This window comes from Numenius arquata, chromosome 3, assembly GCF_964106895.1.
Source record: "Numenius arquata chromosome 3, bNumArq3.hap1.1, whole genome shotgun sequence".
Taxonomy (NCBI): domain Eukaryota; kingdom Metazoa; phylum Chordata; class Aves; order Charadriiformes; family Scolopacidae; genus Numenius; species Numenius arquata.
In genome coordinates this window covers 9,501,462-9,522,716 of record NC_133578.1, presented here as the reverse complement: position 1 = coordinate 9,522,716, position 21,255 = coordinate 9,501,462, and the positions used below count along the sequence as shown (strand labels likewise).

The following is a 21,255-nucleotide window of genomic DNA, read 5'->3' as shown; positions in this document are numbered from 1 at the left end:
TCTGTGTTTGCTTTTTTCATTTTGTTTTGGATTTGAGGATTGTAAAACAGACTAGAGAGGCTGAGGTAGAAGCATGATAAGGGACCAGATGGACAATGTCTCCTGAGCAAAAGAAACCATGTGGTCTTCCATGCTCTCGTCTCCAACTTAGCCAGATCCTGCGTGTGAACCGGTAACCTTCTCTTAGTTACTTTATGTAATAGTTGATGGCAAAAGGTAAAAACAAAATGCTTGTTATACATTGAAATTACTTAGATAAATATGGCATAATGTTACTTATTTTGGAACTATAATGTGTAATAAAGTATTGCTGAATGCTGAAAAATGGGTAGGCATGTCACTTACGATCATGGTGATAGGCACCTCAGATAGGTGATAGAGAACATATTGTAATCACATATCGAGGCAGCATTGCAAACATCAGGATGCCACACAGTGATTAATGTCTAGGGCTTTTTTTGGCGCCATTTAATAGAAGACTTGCACAGCCTCCAGCTGTTAACATTTGTATGCCACCGGCTCAGAATATTAACTGTTTATTAGACAGCTTCAACAGGATGCACTACACGAATACACTCAGAGGACAAATATGTTTTAGAAAATGTCTTTAAACTATGATCTCCAGAGATGCCAAAAGATATTCTTTGTGCTTTACAAGCTACTCTTTTCACTTCTGTCACTGTATTTGTTATCCACAATATTGTTTTCCTGATAGTTTAATTTTATAAAGGCCAGATTGTCTTACTAAGAGATTGATTACAGAAAAGGATTCTATTTGAAAAGGACAAATGAAGTGCAGTAATTTCTTCGACTGCTGAATAAAACCTAATGAAACTGGAAAAACCCAACACTAATTCAGAAACTTTGGATAGATACTTCCCTATGGAAGAGAAATGGGAAGCTTAGAATAACAAAACACTGGCTTTTCTTCTTTCCAGGTGCATGACTATTTTTAAAGGTATTTTTAAAATCTTATATATATATAACATATATGTTTTTAAAAAAAACTTGCAGTCTGCTTTTTGCTGATACACATGCATAGTGAGCCTAGCAGCTCTTCAGTAGGGCTATCTGACTTTTAGACAATAAGCAACACAAAGAAGGTTAAAAGAAATGTACTTTGCACAAAAATGGCGGTCGCTAAGATGCAAAAGAAGTGATCTGTACACAGTGGAAGACTGCTTCAGGGGATTAGTAATGAGGAAAAAAGAAAATCTCTTCTGAGCTGCTGGTTCAAATACAGCCCAATCAGTAGTGACAAAGAGTCATTACTAGCCCCTTGCCTCTGTGCAATGAGTTTACCATGGCAGTTCAATTTTCAATGGACAATTATCAACATTACTAAGAAAAACCCAGCACTTCTGCGGGCTGCTTGAGCAGAGAGGCAAACAGGAGAGGCAACGCAGACTGAAAGCAGACTAATAACTCCCATTGAAAGGTGACTGTTCCATGACTAAAACCCTTTGGTAGGGAAGAATGAGGGGACTTGCATTGTCACCGCCTATGTTGGATCTGTGCTGTATTTTTTATTAATACAGGACAGCTCTGCAGAGTCATTAAACCAGCACCATTCTAATTATGCATCAGTGATTAAGCAGATGTGACATTGAGCGAGGAAAATGTTTGATTAATGATCCAGGTGTCTAACTTTGGAAGAGTACATTTAGCAGTGTGAATTTGGGGACAATGGAGCTTGGAAGAACAGGACAATTTTTGATTTCAGTCATACAGTCTGCCCCTCTAATGCTATCATCTCCTGTTAGGATTGCTGGCCACCTTGTCAACAGACAACTCAGCACAGCACCATTTCTCATTGCTCTCTGCCAAACATACAACAGCAAACTTACTAAGTCTTCTACTCTGCTTTCAGCTTTTTATTCTACTTCCATATTAATAAACATTGCTGGAATTCACTTTATTTATCTCTAACACTCTAAGCTTTTGACTGTGTGCAGAGAGGAGCTCTGCAGGAAAAAACCATACTTATGTGTTTATCTGTCTCTGTTCCATACATAATTGTTAAACGGTTGCTTGACTATTATCCATTTTGGATCAGTTTCCCCCATCTAATTAAGAGTAGATATCTACTGTCTAGAGCTCTATCAGTCTCGTGACTTAAAGATAAATCAGTTCCACAAAAAGCCCAGAGAAGAGCAACTTTCCAAAAAGAGGTGACACTCACAGTGTGAAGCAGCCTGTCCATACTGATCCATCATTACTTGGCAAGACTAGTTTAGCATAATGGCCTGACGAGCCTGTCATGCTGGCACTACACTTGACATCGCATGAGCCAAATACTTGCAGCCAAAAGCATATGAATTCATCTGTGAGGAAACTCAAGTCTTGTCATTAAAATCAAGTTTTATGGCCAGGGATGACCAAGCAGCTGCTTGGATTCAAGTTATACACTAAAGACAACATGTAGGCCTGACACAGTTAATCCTCTACTTAGCCAGGCAAGAGCTCACACATACACAGATAAGAAGGAAAATGCTTCTGCAATACTTTGTGGTTTGTACTTTAGAGAAATTCACCTTTTCACCCATTTTCAATTGTGCTACCAGTCTTTTTTGGGCTAGGAGGTACTCTGAGGCACATCCCAGCGTATGGAAGGGTGCAGCTTACAGAAAGGGAGCCTCACGTGCACTCCATTAAAATATAATTCTCTCCTCCCTTCTCCTTCATCTGTACATTGACCTAGGAAGTCAGCGTCAAGTTATTTCTCCTAAACTTCTGCTCTCCTCTTTCTAGTTCAAGGAGTTAGAAGAAAAGGTCACCCAGGACTTTATGCTTTGAAATGAGGACTCTGTATCAGCAAAGGCCAGGAACAGACCAGGAATAAAATCAGCCTTTGTCAAAGACCACTGATAAAAATGAGTCAGCCTTTTGGGTCTGCAGGTGCAAAACATTTTACTAAATTAAAAATACAGGGATTAACAATAACAGCCAGTGGTCTGTACAGGGTATTTATGAGGAAAGATTGAAAAGTCACGCGTTTATTCTGCAAAGCCCTGATAAACGAGAATTACAGGGTGGGATACAAGTGGTACCGCTGAGAATAACAGCACCAACCAAAGGAAAAGAAAATGTAGACCAAGACATTAAAACATTTCTTAGCACTTACTGCTAGTCAGAAACATATGCAAACCACTGGTGTATACTATTTACTGGTCAAGAGGAATAATCCCCAACCACCTAGTTTGCCAGTAAAGCACAAAGGAACAAGTAAACCAGAAATTAACAGGACCAGGAAATACATTTTTCTTCGCATATTTAATTGCTTAAAGGAAAGTCTTCATATGACTTTTGAAGGCTCCTCTCCTTTTGTAATAGGGAAAAGCTCTCTACATTTCGAGTAGCATTACCCCATTCTATGAAATTTCTTATTATAGACATCAGGTAGATTCACCAGGACTATGCCAGGCGTGAACCTTCAAATAACCTGAACAAAGCATGGGCTACAGCCAACAACATATTCTCCAACATCTTGGTTATTTACACATAGGTTGAATAAAACATCAAATAATTTCAGCCAGAAGTTGTGCACTGACAGAGGAACAGATTATATTTTCCATTTATATATAATCTACTCCAGGTTATATACATATTTTCTGTAACCTTTCAATATTATACTCTTTCACTCCCACTGCAGGAAAAAATGCTAGCAGATTTCCACTAAGAAAAGAGTAAATAATATATATTACTTACAAAAGTTGTATTTTCCAATAATAATGTAGTTGTATTTGTTTCTACATTCAGTTCAACAACATGTCCATTCCTATTTTTATACACCACTGCTGTATCTGCAACAACAAAGGCATTAACAGTTAGCAAACACATTATTTAATACATCTGTAGAGAAAACCAGCATATTACAGTCATTAGAATATCTTCATTACAATACATAAACAAGATTGAGAGAAGAATTGCACTCATAATATCTAGTTTGTTGATTTGCCTCATGATCTTCAAAAATACCAGTTTATGCCATATAGTATGTTCACCTCACTCAAAAGTATGATTTCACTTAAATGGAAACATTTTCTGTGGTAAAAATGGGTTTGTTGTGAATGAAGTGACTTCTTGAACATAAAACTGCTCTCACCGAGATATCACTGTGACTGACACCTTAAGGTACAACCGTATTCACTATGAAAAGGGCCATATACCAAAGTAAAGTTTTGCAAAGAAAAAAGCTTTTGCTGGACACTATATTCACATATGTCCTTAGAAAAATTCTAAAAAAAAAAACCCTCCTGTACTATTCTGTGTCTCTGGTAACTGGATTGACAAAGATACGTACTATATCTTAAGATAGTACATGTACTATATGACTAGTGCTGGGCCACAGAACATGAGATCATCACATAAGCTGATGTGTGACATAACACCTAAGTGTTAGGAAAGGATGGTTAAAGCTAAATAGGTCCATTTGTAGAACATTTAAAACACTGGGATGAACTGTCATGTTTTTTTCCTTCTACCCCTTACTTGATTTATAAGTTTCCATAAGAAAAATAATCAAATACATCTGAACTAAAGCAAAGGAAAAAAAAAAAAACACTACAAAATTAATAGTGGCTCCTATGAAAAAGCTTTTGTATCTGTTTGTACCAATATCTGCAAAATTACAAAGAAACACATAATAACTACATAAGCCTTGATTTTACAAAAAAATCCCACTATTTCTAACAAGAGATTGAATAGTTTGACTATTGATTCTTTCACGTTATTTAAAACCCATGTAAGAAATTTATATTTAATCAAATAAAACTATAAAAATGTTATAAAAATGTAGAAAGCATACAGAAAGTTCTAAATTAAATCTAAAGGAAACACTAAAGAATGTTACTAATCCTCAGTAACGTCTGAGAAGTTCATTACAGATCCCTGAATTTTATGAAGTGGGAAGTAAACATGACTGGAGGAAAAGGTTGTGCTATCATAAAAAATATGCTTCACTTACTCAGAAAAATGTAGCTGTATTTTAATTGACTCCACAGAAACTCTAGATATACAGCACTACTGAATGTCCTCTGGTAAGTTCTGTAAAATTAATGAAGGCTCACTGTAAGAGCTTACTTAACTATTTTAGGATCATGGCTGGGAAGTGGGGTTGGATTGATGGAGTTTAGGACAGGATTATCGGAGCTGTTGTTGAGGAAGAAAAATTAGATTGTGAAGTGCGGAATGAATAGCACCTTCTTATAAAGAAAAAAGATTACAAATACTCATTTTGAATAAAAAGAGGTAACACTTTGCAGAATGTTACTGTGGTTTCAGGTTACTGGCTACTACAGAACATTAAAGTTTTTGCAACTTCTTATAGGGTTTTTTGCGTGTGTTCATTTAAGTACCCTAGCACTGAAAATCCCCAATGATGTTGTACCACAGTGCTAAGCAATATTATAGAAAAAATAAAGTTGTCTGGACAAAGAGCTGTACCCAGTGACGAGTAAACCATAATGTGAGAAACGACACGTATAACCCTGAGACATGAAACAGCTGCCAACAACTGCCACGGTCAGCCCCCCTGCCTGAACGGTGCTCCAAACAATGCATTTTAGGTCAATAGGTGAGACTAATACGTTACCCAAATCCAAATAGTATCAGAATGTAACTACTTCTCAGTTATCTACTTTTCTACATGCCATGTACATTTGGCCAACAGGACTTACAGCATCAAATTCAGGCTGGGCAGAGAACAGATTAAAAGCAGCCCTGAGAAGAAAGTTCAAAGACACCTAGGTCAGACATATATATAGCTAGGGAAAAGCTGATGACAGGTATGAACGTTGGGATGTGTGGAAGAGCTCAGCAAAGGAGATGACAGAATCAGCAGCTGTGGAATGTTTTTTTCTTAAAGATACGCTTTAGATCTTTATGTCAAGAATTAGTTTAGTCTGAATGTGGGTAAATATATACAAGGTTCAGTTTGGATGGCTGTTGAGATCTCTTCTGGCGTGGAATCTGTGGATTTACCTCCCTCTACTGACTTTCTCATCCCCTTCTGCAATGAATCTTTGGGAATACAGGTTTGCACAATGTAACTCATGTTTGTAACTCTGTGCTCAGACAATTTTAATAAAAAATCTCAAACCTAGAGTATTTTAGTTGACTGCCTGTGGGATCAAGGGATATTTATTTTTCCTTCTGATGCATAACTTGTCTCCTGTTTGTGCCTTCTACTTCACTTTCCTACAAACTATCAAATATTGACCTCAGCTGCAGATGGGATACTGGGGTTGGTTAGTGCTGCAGCCTCATTCAGAGAATCCACGTGGGTGCACACCTGGTACAATGCTCAAAGGCACAGCAAGCAAATTCCACAAATCTCAGAACAGACATTTTTCCCAGGCAGACAAAGCGGACCACTGTTCTTTCTCCCCTCCTCACCCTGCAGCTGGTGGTTTAGTTTACCTGCTGAGATGGTTCGGGTACAGCTTACCAAATCGATTCAGTCGATTGCAGGGGTTTCAACAAAGACCACCATAAATATCTTGCCTGTTCTCTGTATTACATATTTAAGGTTTTTCATCAGAACTGCAGTGTCTAGTTTAATTAAACTAATTGGGTTCGTTGGAAGACAAACTTAGTGACTGTGAGAATGAGGAAACAAACTTGGTGATTCAGCAGTCACTCTGATGACCGACAGACAGAAGAAGGTAGGGTAGGCTCAGCTATTATTATAGATAACTATATTTGCGAAGAATTTATTCCATCTTGATTCTGAGCTTATTTCAAAGCTAACTCTGAGGGAGGCTGCCTAGTAGACATGCAGCTCTGTAGACCAAACCTGCTGCTGAACAGGTTCTCTACAACTTATTTGGCTATCACATAGAATGCAATATTAAGTAAAATATTACATGAAAACAAATTTTAAAACCAAAATTCATCCATGATTATTGCAGTGTAATAATTTCACCTGTCAGTAACATAAATATTACACTGATATTAGTTGTAGAACCAACAATAAATTCTTTTACCATTGTGAGGCTAAAAGTCTAAATTCTTATGCTATTGTATGTTTTTAAAAGTAAATCTTTTTATCATGTGCACTGAAATGATTAATCCCCACAATTTAAATGATACTTTGGATGTATATATCAATATCATAATTATAGCCTTCAGTGATACAACTATTATGCAAATATGGCATCATCATTGTCTCAGGTGTTTTTTTTAAAATGAAAGCAGCATTTCATACAAATAGTTTCACTAAGGTTGTTGTTCCTGTTTTAGGTTCAACAGTGGTAAAGGTTCTGCTCGGGGTCAGAATATGTGGTGTTTGCAGGAGATGCAGCTCTATACTGTGCTTGGCCTAAAAAATACATTGTTCCAGGGAATGCCAAAGTACAGGCAAAATATCATAAAATGCAAAGAAATCAATGCAAAACTTTTTGTATTTGACAAGCAGCTTGACCCCCATCAATTCTACAACAACTTCTTTACTCTCATTTACTGAATTGACAACACTCTGCCACGTCCAAAATGCTACAGTACTCATTTGCAGTGCTCGCTGTTCCACTTGGCTTCATATGGCACCATATACATTCACATTATCAAAAAAAAAAATCAGGCCCTTTTAAATTCTAATGAAAAATTATGTATTATTTGGGGAACAAATGGACTAACTCCCATCCTGAATTACATCACCATCATTGAAAATCAAGCCTTGAATTGTACTAGTGTAAGAATTTGGCCAGGGTCTATATGGCCTTTAATGATTTGCTTTCTGAAAGCAGGACACTGAATTGTGGTAGTTTAATGAGTATAAACTCCTATTTCACATGTCACTGAACTTCAGCAACTCATCCTGCAATTTAAATTACACAGACTGGGTTGAAAGAGCAAGTTACCACATACTTTAAAGCAAAACTGAACTGTGACTAAACCTCCGTATTCCAGGCACTTACTATTCTTTAGAGCCAGCCTCTTAATATCTTTACGCAAAATTGCTGTATCTGTAAGCAATGCTATAAGAAGTGGCATCTAGACTGCAATTGATTTGTCAAATAAATCATCTAAGTATTTCAAACAACAGTTGTGTGACATTAGTCCACTGAGGTGTTTCTTTATTCTCTTTCACCAGTATTCCCCAAATGAACATTAACTGTTTTTTTCACCAATTTGAAAAACAAGACTTACTTAAAGAGAGCCATTATGCCATACTTCACAATGATACAATTAATATTAATTAAGTAGGGCGACTGATGAGCCCTGGGGTTCCCGTTTGAAGGCAGGGCCCAAGGAGTTTGCTGGGGATAGATAGAGCAGCGTCAGTAGTTAGGCAGTTTTGTGCACAGAAACCATTGGATATTAAGGCCATCTATCAAATACTCTCGAGACCGTAAGTAGCATCTAAAAAGTGAAGGAAAGTGGACAGACATCCAAGCAATGCTGAAAATCTGCTCCACGATATCTAGAATAAGGAGGCCTCAGGGCAGTCTTCTGAAATTACTTATAGTGGTATCCTGAAGATCATAAATGCCTGTTTTCCCATTGAAAATATTTACTAAGTTTTGGTTTGTTTAAATAAAATTCTGCTTTGCAGCACAAACAGAAGCATTAGCAAATCAGAGTCCCCCTTTTCCTTATATTTTACATTTTTTAAACTACAAACATAAGAGAAGGTTGATACCTGGCTGCCAACACATATGTCAGTCTTTGCTGTACACAGTATTATTAGAACTGCAGATGGCATTTCATTAAATTGATTATAGAAAATGTCATGCTAATTAAAATAGAGAATGCTTTCCGATTTAATGAACAGGAGGTGCTAGACAAATCTTTGTCTAATTAAGTGTTTTCTAATTAAATAAAATAGTCATTTACAAAGACATTACAGATACAGACCAAATTTCAATATGCCGAATAAGTCACATGTCAGCTGAGCAAGATTTTCACTGCTTTTCTAAAAGTTTAGGCCCTTGTCAGTAGTCCTTTCAGGAGAACATTTATTCTACGCTAGTTTTATGATGTAAACTGTGACACTTCTAGACAATCTTTCATTATATAGAAGATTTCCTATTCAAAATAGCTTGCAAAGTTGTAGGCATGGGTAATTCCTGTACTTTTTGACTTCTACAGGTCTTTTACTTCCCCTCTAATGCCCAACATAAACTAACCAAAAACCAGGTGGAGATCTTATGGCACAGTAGCTACAGAAGTGGAAGCAGCACAGTCACAGTAGCACCCCGCCAGAGACCAGCAAATTAGCTCTGCTGAGAAGGTGGACTTTTCCTTTATTACACAGAGCTGTATTAGCATGAAGATAAGAGTCCGAGAGAACAGATCTCAACTGTTATGCTGATATTAATGGAATATGCTGATATTAATGGAAAAATCAGCCTAATCAAAAACAATCTTGATTTTTTTTTTTAATTATGCTTTATGGCATGTTGTCTATTTGTGCAGAGAGGGGTAACTAGCACAAACTGGGAGAACAGGCGTTTACACAAAAGCTATACTCCTACTTTCTTCAACTCCAGAATAAAAGTGACTCCAGATTGGCCCAGATAATTCAAGTCTCCTTTCTTTATCAATGTATTCTCCACTTTTCCTGATCTTGTTGTCAGATATCATATCGAGGCACACTCAACTCTTGCCAATTATCAGTGGTCCCGATTGCTTTTGTATATCAATATATGAAAATCTTCAACTCTCTCAACAGTCACTATTAATTTACAAAATCACAGATTTGTTCCCTATCATGCAATTGCAAAGGATCCTGTCTCGTTATTACAACTGCTGATATCCCCATGCCAGCACTTCAGACTGGGCAGAGGAAGTAGACAACTCTTGAATATTAACAAATCCACTGGGGGATTGGTTTACAAGAACAAAGTACAATACTGAAATATACAGTGCAGTTAAACTTGCGTTCTTGAGTTTGAACTGAAGCAGGTGAGGAAATACTCACTGCAGAGCTGTGGGAGGTGTACAGTCTCTACACAGACCTGCTCAGTCAGACTTCCCATATCCAGGCTGCCCCAGAAGGGTCTGTCTCCTTTTCTCAATTTCAAGAGCATGCTCAGAATAGCACAGCTATAGCTGAGCTCCAGCTTTCTGAAATGGTCAATACACCACATGACAGCAAGATGTTAACTTGCATCATTTAAGAAGCTAACAGTTACAAAAAGTTGAAAGAAAAGAGCAGTTGTGCCATAATTAACCTCCTATTAGAAGTAATAAAAGTCTCCTTCCCATTAGAAGACAACTGGACAAAGCACTACAAAGCAAATGAATAAAAATAAATGAAAATGCAAAGATCTAAATGTGCACTAGCATAAATGGGAAGCCGTTATCTAACCCAAAGAGCAATCAGTTGATGGACTAAAGCATGAGATTTGACTATTTTTCCATTCCTTCTCAACACTGTCCCCATTCCACTTTTTTTAGTGCAGAAATCTCCATTTGTATTTTTGTCATTACTGGGAGGAAAATGTTAGGGATATTCATTTCCCCCCTAGAGCAAAGCACTAAACATGATTTCATGGTGTTAAAAGCTAGGATAATAGACTTGAGTCTATTAGTTCATTCCAATTTGTTCGAAATGCAATTAACAGTAAATCAGCACCAAGAGGAGGGGAAGGGGCAGTATTCACAGCAGACAGAGCGCCTTCCTAATAGGCTACATCATTGCTCGTATGCCCGCAATTCCAGTGAGGTCCACCAAGTTATTATTCCCAGATATCTTCTGGCACCTACACTGTTATTTAGCATTTCTCTCTGTAAAAAAAAAAAATAAAAATTAAAAAAAAAAAAAAGGACTTCAAATCAGAAAATGTACTGTACTTAAGGTGTTAAAAAATGTAAAGAGTAAGACTAGGGAAAGTTATACCAGCACTTTGGTTTCCTCACCCCACATTGTGCAATGATGGTGAAACATCAGACATCGGCACAGATGTAATTTTGCCAGCAGAGAACATTCCACCTTTTCCTAAATTTCCCATAAAACTGCTCAGCTTTCCAAACTATATGAAAACATTTTTGGTCAGGAATAAAAAAATAATCTCTGGTTGCTCTCTTGCACTGCACCGAGAACCATTTCTAAGCCAGCTTGGCAATGGACTCACCCAGCTGTTCCCCAATTAATGTACATGTCCCTGGACTATCGAGACAATTAGGGAACAAATTGTCAGTCTCAGTCACACATCCTATCCCAGCCTCTTCCCCAGAGAGATAATAAGGTATCTCAATACAGCAGCACTTCTCTGACAGCCTCGGGAGTTGACCTTTCTGCTAAGACTGCCAAGAAGACAAGCCAGACGGACACAGACAGCTCTGCTTTGGAGTGGGCAGTGTGGCCCAAGCTGGATTTCACACAGATTACTGAATTGGCAAGGCTGCACTTCGGATAAGATATAATGATTTCAAGGAAGAAAAATTTATGTGCTTTTCTACTCCTATATAATTAAAATTCACAAATAAAACTGCAAATTTCCACCTACAATAGAAACGTGAACTTCCTGTGCTTCTCAAACACTCCCGAGAGCTCACGAATGTTCCTACTCCTGTGTTGCTTTAGAAGTGACTGGTGTTTCACAGACAAGCCCAACAAGCGAGAAAAATAAAACTCAATGGCTATGTACATATCACAGTAAAAGACCGGTCTCTGGAGTAGCCGTAGGGCTGCAGTTTGCTTGCCCCCTTTTGTCCACACGAAGGTGTCTCAGTGAGCTGATCCAACCAGAACTGATGGCTCAATGCTTCCATCACGCTCAGGCTGTGGGCTTGCAGTGAAAAGATTGCAAGAATAATACTGGAGTGGCCTGAGGACTGTCCTTCACAAGCTGCAGAATGTAGCCCTTGAGAATGTGGCAACCCCAGCAGAGGACATCGAAGGCAAACGAGGTCATAGTGTGGGATTTCCAGGTTTACACTGACAATGCTGGTGTTTATTATTTACCACTCTCCAGCTAATTTCTGTAGTACGTGGAAATTGTGCTAAGTCCAGTACAGGCTGTAGTAAACTTCATTTTGAAGAAATTGTAACCAAAATAGAGGATACAGAGATCTAACCTCAAAGCAAGCAAGGGTAGTCTAGAGTCATGTTATTTGCTACTGAAGAAACTTGCAGATGTTTCTTTGGAAAATAAGTATGCACAGGCACTTGAAAGGCAAAACAAATATATGTATCAAGTTAGCTTCACTCAGATCTTATACTATGTTTCATTCAAGATGGAACCAGCTTCCACCAATGTATCATAACTTTCCAACTTCCGTCAATGAAATCAGAAGGCAATATATTATGTCCCAAAAGCAAAAATTCCTATTAATCCCATTAAATACCAATTTGCAGAGTATGATGGTGGCAAATAACACTGCCATTCAGTGCTCCATTTTCCTTAATTTTTAATGACAATTCTCTTCTTCAGAATAAGCATTCTACTGTAATGAAAACAGCAATCACTAAATCTACCACACCTGGCATTGCTATTATAAGACTGCATCACACACACACACACACAAATTACCTCATTAGCCATTACACAAGCAAACTCTCCTCTGTAATGAATGGGTTGACTGTCTTGAACCTTGGCCCATAGTCAATACAGGGAGAGAATAATCTAAGGCTGAAAATGATGCTGATTATCTGTTGGAGTGTGTCATAATATTCAACATCCAGGAGAACATTTAATTCTATCCAGACTAATTTGAATGGCTCTCTACTGCCTTTTCCATGACTAGTAGACTTACAGAGTGCATCGCCATTTCACAGATGCTACTGAATCTTCAGTCCTCATCAAACCAAAGAAAATATTCAACAGACAAAAATGCTTTGGATTTATTTACTAATATGAAAAAAATATTAATAACAGAAACAGAGGTGGTTCATTTATATATACACAGTCTCTTTCTCGAGGCTCTGCAGATGTGGATGCAAGCCCCCTCCAGTGCCGCAAACACACTGGCACTTGGTGTAACTGCTTGTCACCACAGCTGCTATTTTGGCTAAGTGTGAACAAGATATCTCCACAGCTCAAAGTCTGAGCCTCTACCTCTAGAAACAGCTGTATCATCATCAACAACTGGATGGTGGTAATGTACACCATTGGAGATGGGGAACATGCGGTAGAAGGGATTGCTAATTATCTGTGAAAACCAATCCTCTCTATTTTTTATTACTTTGTGAGAGTGTTTGCTAAGTATTGAGTAGCAAAAGGTAAAAGTTTGTGATCTTAGATATGTAATTTAAATCTACTCTGAGATTCTGACATAGATAACAATAAGACATGTTTCATAGCTATCGTTTTGCTGCCACTGAAAATTAAAGTAAATTTAAAAATGTGATGCTGAATAGTAACTTAGAATATCTATGTGCAACAGAAATACTTCTTATTTTAATAAATATTCACCATCATGGCAATAGATACAAAAAGTTCAGTGAGCCACTAATGCATTTACTCTCAGCCCTTTTCAGTGAGATAGTTACCATGTGCTTCATTTTCATTGCACTGAATCCAACAGCTTTTCTAGAATTTAGAGATCTTTGTTAAATCCTGACTGTACTAGAGTTAATGGGAGTTTTGCTTCACAGTGCAGTGGACCCACAATTTAGCAGGTGCAGCTAAATGTCACAGAACTACACAATTAACAGAACTTGGGGTTTTTATTTTATACTACCAAAGGATAAACAAAACATTCTAAATTATTATAAAAATAAACAAAGATAGGCAATTTTCTGTTCACACATATTTAACCTGCTCTTTCCAAAATAGCAGGTGTCTCATTCTGATTTACGAGAAAAACATGTTGATTAAATGAAGATCATTAGCTCTTCAGAATTATCATGCAACCAGTAACATACAAATCACATTAAGGCACTGTTTTGTGATTTTATTTGCATCTTTTTATGAACCTAAAATACCAGTCTGTGTTAAATTATTTCTACCGATCAGACATCTGGACTTTGTATAGAAATTAGACATTCAAAAGTCACATATGCCATTAAAATTTTTGCCCAGAAGTATTAAATCCCGTGTATCAAAATTTAACTTATGAAATGAAAGCACTTTAGAGGTCTTGTTTTCATATGTATTCAATACCGACCATACTACCGGCGTTCTTGTGAAACATCCATGCTAGCTAATTTGAAAATTAAGTGGTGAGTGTGTAAGTCTCTAATCAACATAGATTTGGAAACACAAATTTGGCACCAACATTTGAAAACACTGGCATTCATTTGTTTTGGATATCATTGTCTAGTCTGTACATGTAATTCCACTGGTCTGCTGAAGCATGGGGAATTAGACAGGCAGTGCCAGTGACTGTGTAGGATCACCAGGACACTGCTTATCTTGATCCAGAGGGTCCTGTCCCACATGGCACACTCAGTGCAAGCTTTTTGCTTCCGTACAAGAAAGAAGCGGGTCTGAAGAATGAAATGACCTAGGAAACAGTCTTGTCCTCAGGATGCAAATAGAAAACTCAGACCTAAAGCTCAGACACATACAAACAACCCTTCTGATTAAAACAGATCGACTAAAGCCCCTCATACTGGCCTGGAAAGGTTTCTGATTCTATTTTGGAGCACTCACCAACAGATTTTATTTGGCTCAAAGATGAAGTCTTAGTTCCAAAGGGAAAGAGACACAAGCTATTAAGTTTCTATCTTAACATTATCTTCCTGAGCTTTACTTTACTTCAAAATTACAAAGGTGACATGTTAGTTAGGGACACTTTGTGCAGCTCATCTGTGCAATTAATTTAAAATAAGATGTAGCTGAATGGCAATATTACAAGAAGAGAATCATGGAAAGGTTGAACAGTGGCACTCTTGGCAAGCCAACAACTGTTCTTTAACAGCATGAACATCTGGTGGTAATTTGACTGCGTGTTACCCACAAAAGGAAGAGCACAGTCTGCTCCAGGTGTGATATGCAAATGAAACAATAGAACTTTTCTCCATACTTTAGTCATACATTAATTTCAAAGAATAAATATTTAAATTACAGTTCCAAATTTATCCTACTGATTATTCCAGGGAATTATGCTACTTACCTGCTTCTGATCAGATAATTCAAGAAATTCACCTTTTATTTATGCTCCCCTTTCAGATTAACATTGTTATTGATTTTATTAGTTTCTGATTTTCCCTAAGTAAATGTGTCAATCAAAATCCTAGCTTCATTAGTTGATCTGTACTTGCCCAATAACTTCTTTAGTCACCTAGAAGTTATTCTATTAAAAGTTTAACACACCTGTTTGGAGATTTTTTTATTTTTGCACCCAAAAAACCCCAGGAAAATAGCTGGAAGGACTGAATAAGATAGATGATGAAAGGTGAAAAATATATATCCAGGGCTCATAATCTATAACTATTAAACTAAATGGATCCAGAATAAGTATCATAATGTAATGAAGAAACCCTGAACAGAAACACCTTTGCTTTTTCTCCTCTACTCCACTACTGAGGATGTATCACAGGGCATGGAAGAAGAAGATCCACAAACATTTACAGGAATGAAATCTCTTTTGGTGTAACTGTGCCTTTGGCAGAACATCCATATTTTCAAACCTAAATATTTTGCTTTGGAAGAATATTAAATACGTTTCTAAATGAGAGATCTTAAATTTGTTTACATTTATTCACTTCTATCACCTTTATTAAACATTTTTCTGATGCTGAATTTGTCAAACAGATTTTGTTCTATTATTTTCATTTTCCGTGCAATTAAAAAAAACCCTAATGCACCAAATCAGAACATTGTGCCAATATTTTCCAAATGCAGATCACTTTTAGTAGTTCTAAACACAAACTTTATTCTAGTTTACAGGTACAAATTTAAGTCACTGCAGGGAAGCTATTTAGCAGTTCCACGTATTCATCTGCAATGCATGAAATGGATTTTGTCTTCCAAATTATACATTCCAACTATATAAAGGCTGGACAGTCAGAACTGATGTAAATAGAATAAACTACATTCATTATACACCGCAGATTTCAAGGCCAAAAGGGCCCATTATGGCCTTCTGCCTTTAATTCTTTCAGAGCACAGATTACAGGATTTTTACCTGCAATTTCAGCACCAGGACTATCATTTCCTGTTGGGCTGTCTTTTATAAAAAGTATGCAGACTTACTTTAAACACTTTCATGCAGAATCCACTACTTCTACTGCCTGAATCCAGTTTGTGTCACTGAAACAACTCACCATTAGGGTAAAAATACAAAACTCTACCTAAACTTATCCAGCATACTACAAACATACCTGTGGGGACTGGCCCTACACTGTTGCTTCAGCACCTTGCCACTCAAGGTCTTAGCATAACCATTTCAATCCCTTCATCTCTTGGTTTTCAGGACTAAACCTATTCTAAATACTTATCTAAAGACCAATTACTCAATTTCTATTACTTAATTTAATTAAGATGTCCATATAAATTTCTATGCCCCATACAAACTCACACATATTCCATCTGCACAGAGTGCAAACATTCCTTTTTCTGCAGCGGCATTTTCCCTGAATCTGAGAACCAATAAAAAGTGACAACATTACTGTTACTGTAACACTTATTTTCACCTTAGACAAAAAAGACATTGGATCAGCTTTAAAGGCACAGCCCTGCCTTGACAACAGAGGTATTACACTTTTTTTCCTCCAAGAAATGAACCCACAAATGGAGTTTCCAATGAAGAAACTACTTCCTAGGAAGAAAACAGATACTGTTTTTGAGGACGGATGTCTTGTTCCAAGTTTGGGCCAAGAATTCTTGGCCTGATATCAATGACTCTAAGAAAGAATTTTTACTTTTCTTACTCAGCAGAAGGGCAGAGGAAGAAAGCTTCCAAGCTCCCCTTGGCATACCTGGTTTGGGAGAGATGACAGGAGAGAAGAGAAGTGCTTTAATTCTCACTTAAAAAAAGGCAGCTAGCTCTTGGCAAGAGCAGGTTACTTATTCCCTACAGCAAAGAAAGCAGCTGGGAGAAAACTGTAACTTTCAAAATATTTGAAACTCATCACTGCCGAAGTTTGGCACAGCTTGGCTCTGGCTCTCACTGCAGGACTTAATCACTGTTCTTCCTACCTCTAGGAAAAATATTGGGAATACACACCAAATCATGCAAAGAAAAATATATTCGGTATTTTCAGTAAGCAACCATTACAGGACTACCTATGGAACATAATTTTATTTCTAGCTATGAAAAAAAAAGGCAAAAAAGCTATCACCCATGCTTCTGCAGTCTTACAGCCAATTAAACACCCTTCTTCTGAATATCACAAGACAGTGGAGAAAAATGGTAATGTAACAAATAACCCGCATTTCATCTTTTTAACATGCTATCTTTTTAAGACAAAAAGCCTTTGAAATCCTTCAGCACAGAGGTATTTCCAAGTCCTGGGTTTCTTGTTACTACTTCTAATTAGTACCTGAGATTCTATTCCATTTATTTTTCCCTTGTAAAATACAGCTGGTTATACATATACCTGAGGTTGGGATAAACAGTACGATGCTAGCACATCCTAACATAGTTACATGTTAAAGGGATGTGGCATCTAACACTGTACAGTTTTTTTTTTTTTTACAATATTGCATTGGATCAGATAAATAACTTACACCATTATAAAGTCAATAAAAGGGTCCTACAAATAATTATGGAATGGTAAATACTAGCTACATTGTCTAGACCACATCAGGATTTCCTGTACCCTTGTAGGAGAGGTAAGATAATACTCATCCTCTTTAAGATGATACTCACCCTGTTGTGAAGTTCTTTCATTGTCTGCCTGATAAGATAGTACCCATACACTTAACTATTCAATAAGTCCAATTAACATCAATCACATCATATAATAATGTGAATATACATCACATACCAAGAAAATAATATCAATTCCACAACTTCATATACAGGTCATTTAAAAAAATATAGTTCATATAACACAAACATGAAGTCAATTATTCTTTTCTAAGTAGGAATTTAAAAATATAATTCCTACTAAAAATCATGATTTTCATGCAAAAGAAACCAGGGCAGCATTAAGCCTTATGAGACTAAGCAGCCTCTGAGATGGCTGGTGGAGCAGAGGCAGGAGCACGGGCTCACAGGGAAGAAGGACGGCAGTCACAGTGGCCCAGGCACGTGTCCTTGAAGGGCTCATCTCTCAGACCAGATTCTGAACCTGCACTCCCCTGGCACAGCACCGGTCACTTAATCCAGACCATGAATTGAGATGGATTTATTTGTGCACTAGAGATGCTGGCCAAACTAATATGTAATTAATCAATATAATTAACAACATGTTTCAAAAAGTGGAAAAGAGTGATATTTTTTTTCCTTTAAATAGGTTTTTCTTTCCTAATTATACTTTAATGATTGTTTTTGTAAATGTTTGTCCCAGTTTGAAGTAAAACGGAACCGATTTTCTGTTCTGTAACTTTACATCCTAGCTAGGCCTCCTCTAACTCTCTGAAATTAACGGCATATTGTGGAGAAAACTGCTCATTCTCAGAATGATAAGACCAATGTTTCTGCTCCATGCCAAGGAATGGTATGCAGGGAGGCCCTTGCTTATACTTATTGCCATAACAACCAAGGTCAGCCAATTCCGTTATTTGCCCCCTTAGGGGGTCGGAAACGGAAAAAACATAGAGAGGTCACATCGGTGGGGAGGAGTGGACAGGAGAGGTGACCCAAACCTGACCAGCTGGGGTATTCCATCCCATCTGCCCCATGCTCAGTATAAAGGCTGAGGGATCAAAGGGTCAACCCCCTTCCTGCGATGGCCGACGTCCAGAGAGGACTCTGTCTGTCCACCTGCCTTTGATCCTGATCCGTGTGTTCCTGACTCCAGAGCTGGAATTCCGTTCCCATTCATCACTGAGTCCAGTCTGGGACTTCCCCAGTGCCTGCTGGTGACGTGACTGTCATCCTGGGAGCTTGATATGGTTTTGTATATATTGTATCTATTTCATTATTTTCTTCTTTATTTTTATTTTAATATTAATATTAATTCTTCATTAAAGTAGTTTAGTTCATTCTAAACTTCTGAATCTCTTTATCTCTTTCTCCTCCTCTCTCCTCTTTTTGGGGGGGGGGAGAAGGGGGGGGAAGGGCCATCTGTCGGTCCGGTTTTGGTAAATTTGGCTGAAACCACAACAATGTTAAATGAATAATTTCACTAATATGTGGGTTTAGAGAAAACATTAAAATACTTAAAAGCTTAATACATTGGGGCAATTTCTGACTGATAAGCCATAGAAGCAAAACACTGAGAGCAAACCCCAACACAACAATGGCAGTACGTTCTACATCACTTACACTGTACTCATATCCAGAGTATTTTGCCTGTCAGCCAGAGTGAATTCAGCTATAAAAGCACCCTGCCCAGCTTTGAATCCTTTGAGTTAGAAAAAAAAATCCCTCAACAGCTTGGGCACAGAAACAGAGCTCTCTACATAGTACTTCATTTTATGATTGCTCATGGTGTCATCAGCAGTGATGGAAGGGCAGTCAGATGTCTTCATTAGAGGGTAGTAAAAATTCTGGTGGCCAGGAGAATTAAAACAAGTCATATTTCTCATTTGGACAGCAAATAAGATGGCCAATATTTCTAATTCAGTTATTATGATAGGTTTATTTATGCCTCTGCATCCTTAGCTTGGTAATATACTGTAATAAGGATTGAACTGATATATGCAAAATACTTGAGCTCGGATAGCCAAGGGAGGAACCCAGTCATTCCTTCCCAGGAAAGGGGCACTAGAAAAGGAATTCTGCATTGCATTTGATGTGATAAATTGTTGTCAAGTCTAGAAGAAAGCATAAGAAAACATTTTTCTAGTTTTTCTTCTGCAGACATTTTTTCTGTATGAAATGCAGAAATAGCTTTCCGATAGCCCTGGGTTTCACCAAGCAGAAAATTAAAGCATTTACTATTAGTTTAACTCCTGGAACAATTATTTTTGTCATTCTTTTGTTATTTTCTCACCAGGTTTCATTCCATTTACTTGCAACTTTTTCCAGCTAAACTGAAAACTGGAAAAGCAACACTTATATATATGAGTCAGTTACCTGAAGACAATTCCAGAGCAAGTCATACAGTCAGAGACCAGAGACACTGAGGCCAAAGGGACTGCCAGTCACCTAGCCTGACCCCTTACACATCATGACATTAATAAAACAATAGTATCAAAAAGCCAGAAATTCTTCTAAAAAAGCATGAATAAGTAAGAACACATATATGCAAAGCAGAGAGTACCTTAGAGGAACGTGTTTAACGGTAATAAAAGGTGTGCATGTTTCTATACCCCAGTACCTCAGTAACATTATGAAGGTATTAATAGATTCAATTTTGTTGAGAGAAGATCATATGAACTTATTAATGATAAGAAAAAATTTTAATCAGATAAAACTAGATAACTAGATAACTAAAAATCAGATAAACTAGATATAGTAATAGTGTAAGTTTTTCTCTGTAAAGTTAATGGCTAGAAGGAAACAAATTACAATCATGTGCAAAACACAAAAAGAACACCCAGTTGTCAGAAATTCCATATCACACACAGAGAATCAGTTCTTGTCTCATGTTAAACAACCATAAAATAGAATAAGAAAATAATTAGATGCCCCTACACTGAAGGAGATTCATTGCACGAAATGCATTTCCAAATGTACTTCATCTTGGTGGGCAGTATCTTCTACAGAAGCAATAGATGAACTCTCTAACTTATATGCAGACTGGAAAAGATTTGGAGACTATGCTGCAGAAGATAACTAGTATTGCCTGAGATAAAACCAGAATGGATATTTACAATCCAGATCAAAAAATAAAAAGTTTTGTGTTTACTCACTCAATACACAACACGGCAAAATTCTTGCATATATTTGGTTATTAAGTTCACCAGTGAACTCCTTAAATAAACCTCTTCCCCTCACAGGAAACAACTAACATGAGAAAGAATTTTCCTCTCATTACAGAAGGCATAAGAGTCTGTTTCAGTTCACCAACTGGTGATTCCCATAACACAGAGAGACATACAAATTCAGACACTTAAACAGTTCAATTTTGCATCCAGCCAACACTAAGAGTTATTGCTGGTCATGGACAATGCATGCAGGTAATGTTTGAGCGTTACAGGAAATTCACAGACAGGAAATAGAAGGCACTAAAGTAAAAAGTCAGTTAGCTCAATTTCAAAGGAATTACATACTTACAGGCAAACATTTCACAGTCTCTTCAAATCTAAAGGAGACAAAATGAGCTGACAAACCTCTCCTTTCTCACACCGGTATTTTTCAGTAAAT

At 37.3% G+C, this 21,255-nt stretch overlaps 1 protein-coding gene across 4 annotated transcripts in view; it reads right to left on the bottom strand.

Annotated features, from left to right (window-relative positions):
• DPP10 (dipeptidyl peptidase like 10) overlaps nt 1-21,255 on the bottom strand; it is a 233,609-nt gene that overhangs the window by 150,927 nt on the left and 61,427 nt on the right. For all 4 annotated transcript variants that reach the window (XM_074145792.1, XM_074145793.1, XM_074145794.1 and 1 more), the window contains one exon: nt 3,709-3,803. In XM_074145792.1, the coding sequence (XP_074001893.1) occupies nt 3,709-3,803 (95 nt within the window). The remainder of the gene's footprint in view (nt 1-3,708; nt 3,804-21,255) is intronic.